We start from the raw sequence: 1,573 nt of genomic DNA on the forward strand, positions 1-1,573 counted from the left end.
CTTTATCCTAATGTTGCAACCTTTAGAGAACGTTCCCCTAACTTTATCCTTACGTTGCAACCTTTAGAGAACGTTCCCATAACTTTATCATAATGTTGCAACCATTAGAGAACGTTCCCCTAACTTTATCCTAACGTTGCAACCTTCAGCGAACGTTCCCCTAACTTTATCCTAATGTTGCAACATTTAGAGAACGTTCCCCTAACTTTATCGTAACCTTGTAACCTTTAGAGAACGTTCCCCTAACTTTATCCTAATGTTGCAACCTTTAGAGAACGTTCCCCTAACTTTATCCTAACGTTGCAACCTTCAGCGAACGTTCCCCTAACTTTATCCTAATGTTTCAACATTTAGAGAACGTTCCCCTAACTTTATCGTAACCTTGTAACCTTTAGAGAACGTTCCCCTAACTTTATCCTAATGTTGCAACCTTTAGAGAACGTTCCCCTAACTTTATCCTAATGTTGCAACATTTAGAGAACGTTCCACTAACTTTATCCTAACCTTGTAACCTTTAGAGAACGTTCCCCTAAAATTCTTTTTTACATTCCCCTACCTAACCTTTAAAAAACTTAAATAACCATGTTCAATTGGAACACTGAATTGAATTGAAAAATCATGTTCCAACTGGATTATTACTTGAAATTGTCTGTGCATTAGCAGGAATGGATGAACAGGCAAACTTGATAACTTAATTTTACAAAAAAGAACTTAGGAAAATAGGGTCCAGGTACCGTGTTAACGAGGTACCTTTCCCGTGTTGTGTGGTGAATGTGTGTTAGCTAGCATTAGCTAGTTACCTTGTCTGTTTGTGTGCTGACCATGACGCTGCTGGAGAACATGGGCAGCCTTTTCATCCACCGGTGTCTTAACAGTGTGTAGGTCATATTGTAGCTTTGTATTTTCCTTCTATACACTTTGAACTGTAAAACACGTCTTATGAGGGGTGATTCACACCACCGTTTCACTAGCGAAAACGACATATTTTCGTCAAGCTACTTAACTGTAGAGCTGGCGTTAGCTAGCTAACTAGCTAGCTGCGGTAACATTTCTGTATTGTCATTGATAAAATGTAGACTGTTGCCACATTTGCGGGTCATTAGTTGACTGTCACGACGATAAAAAAACACACCTATCTTTAAAGTGAAGTACTGTATAACCCCGGTACATGAGTTCTTACGGGTGCTGACATTTGGGTGACAGTTCACAGGCAGAGACTTCTGGGAAATGTTGTTGTTTTTTTGAACCAGAGATGAGGAAAAGAAACAAGATGAGTGCCTTCTGTAATTTCCGTTTACGTTTATGGCTGTCAGAGCAAGCGAATACATGTTTTCTTTACAATGTTAACAAGCAACAGTGTAACTGTTTAAACAGTTCACGTATCGTTGTGGTTAACGTATCGAAAGGTTAAAGAAATGCTAATGAGCTTTGCTAAGGTTACTGCACTTCTGCCTGTCAACCGTCTCTTTCTCCAGGGAGTTTTTATTTTATTTTTTTATATCATTGCAGTAACGTGTCTACCAGGTGTCTACATATATTAATACATCCATGGTCTACATCGTGTAGTAGGCGT

The 1,573-nt window shown here is 39.0% G+C and overlaps 1 protein-coding gene across 1 annotated transcript in view; it reads right to left on the reverse strand.

Annotated features, from left to right (window-relative positions):
* guf1 (GUF1 homolog, GTPase) overlaps positions 1–1,237 on the reverse strand; it is an 11,245-nt gene extending 10,008 nt beyond the window's left edge. Inside the window, exon 1 of the mRNA XM_034883518.1 lies at positions 801–1,237. Within this exon, the coding sequence (XP_034739409.1) occupies positions 801–983 (183 nt within the window). The 5' untranslated portion in view covers positions 984–1,237. The remainder of the gene's footprint in view (positions 1–800) is intronic.
* Between the last annotated feature and the right edge of the window lie 336 nt (positions 1,238–1,573).

The sequence above is a fragment of the Etheostoma cragini genome, chromosome 10 (assembly GCF_013103735.1).
Source record: "Etheostoma cragini isolate CJK2018 chromosome 10, CSU_Ecrag_1.0, whole genome shotgun sequence".
Lineage (NCBI taxonomy): Eukaryota > Metazoa > Chordata > Actinopteri > Perciformes > Percidae > Etheostoma > Etheostoma cragini.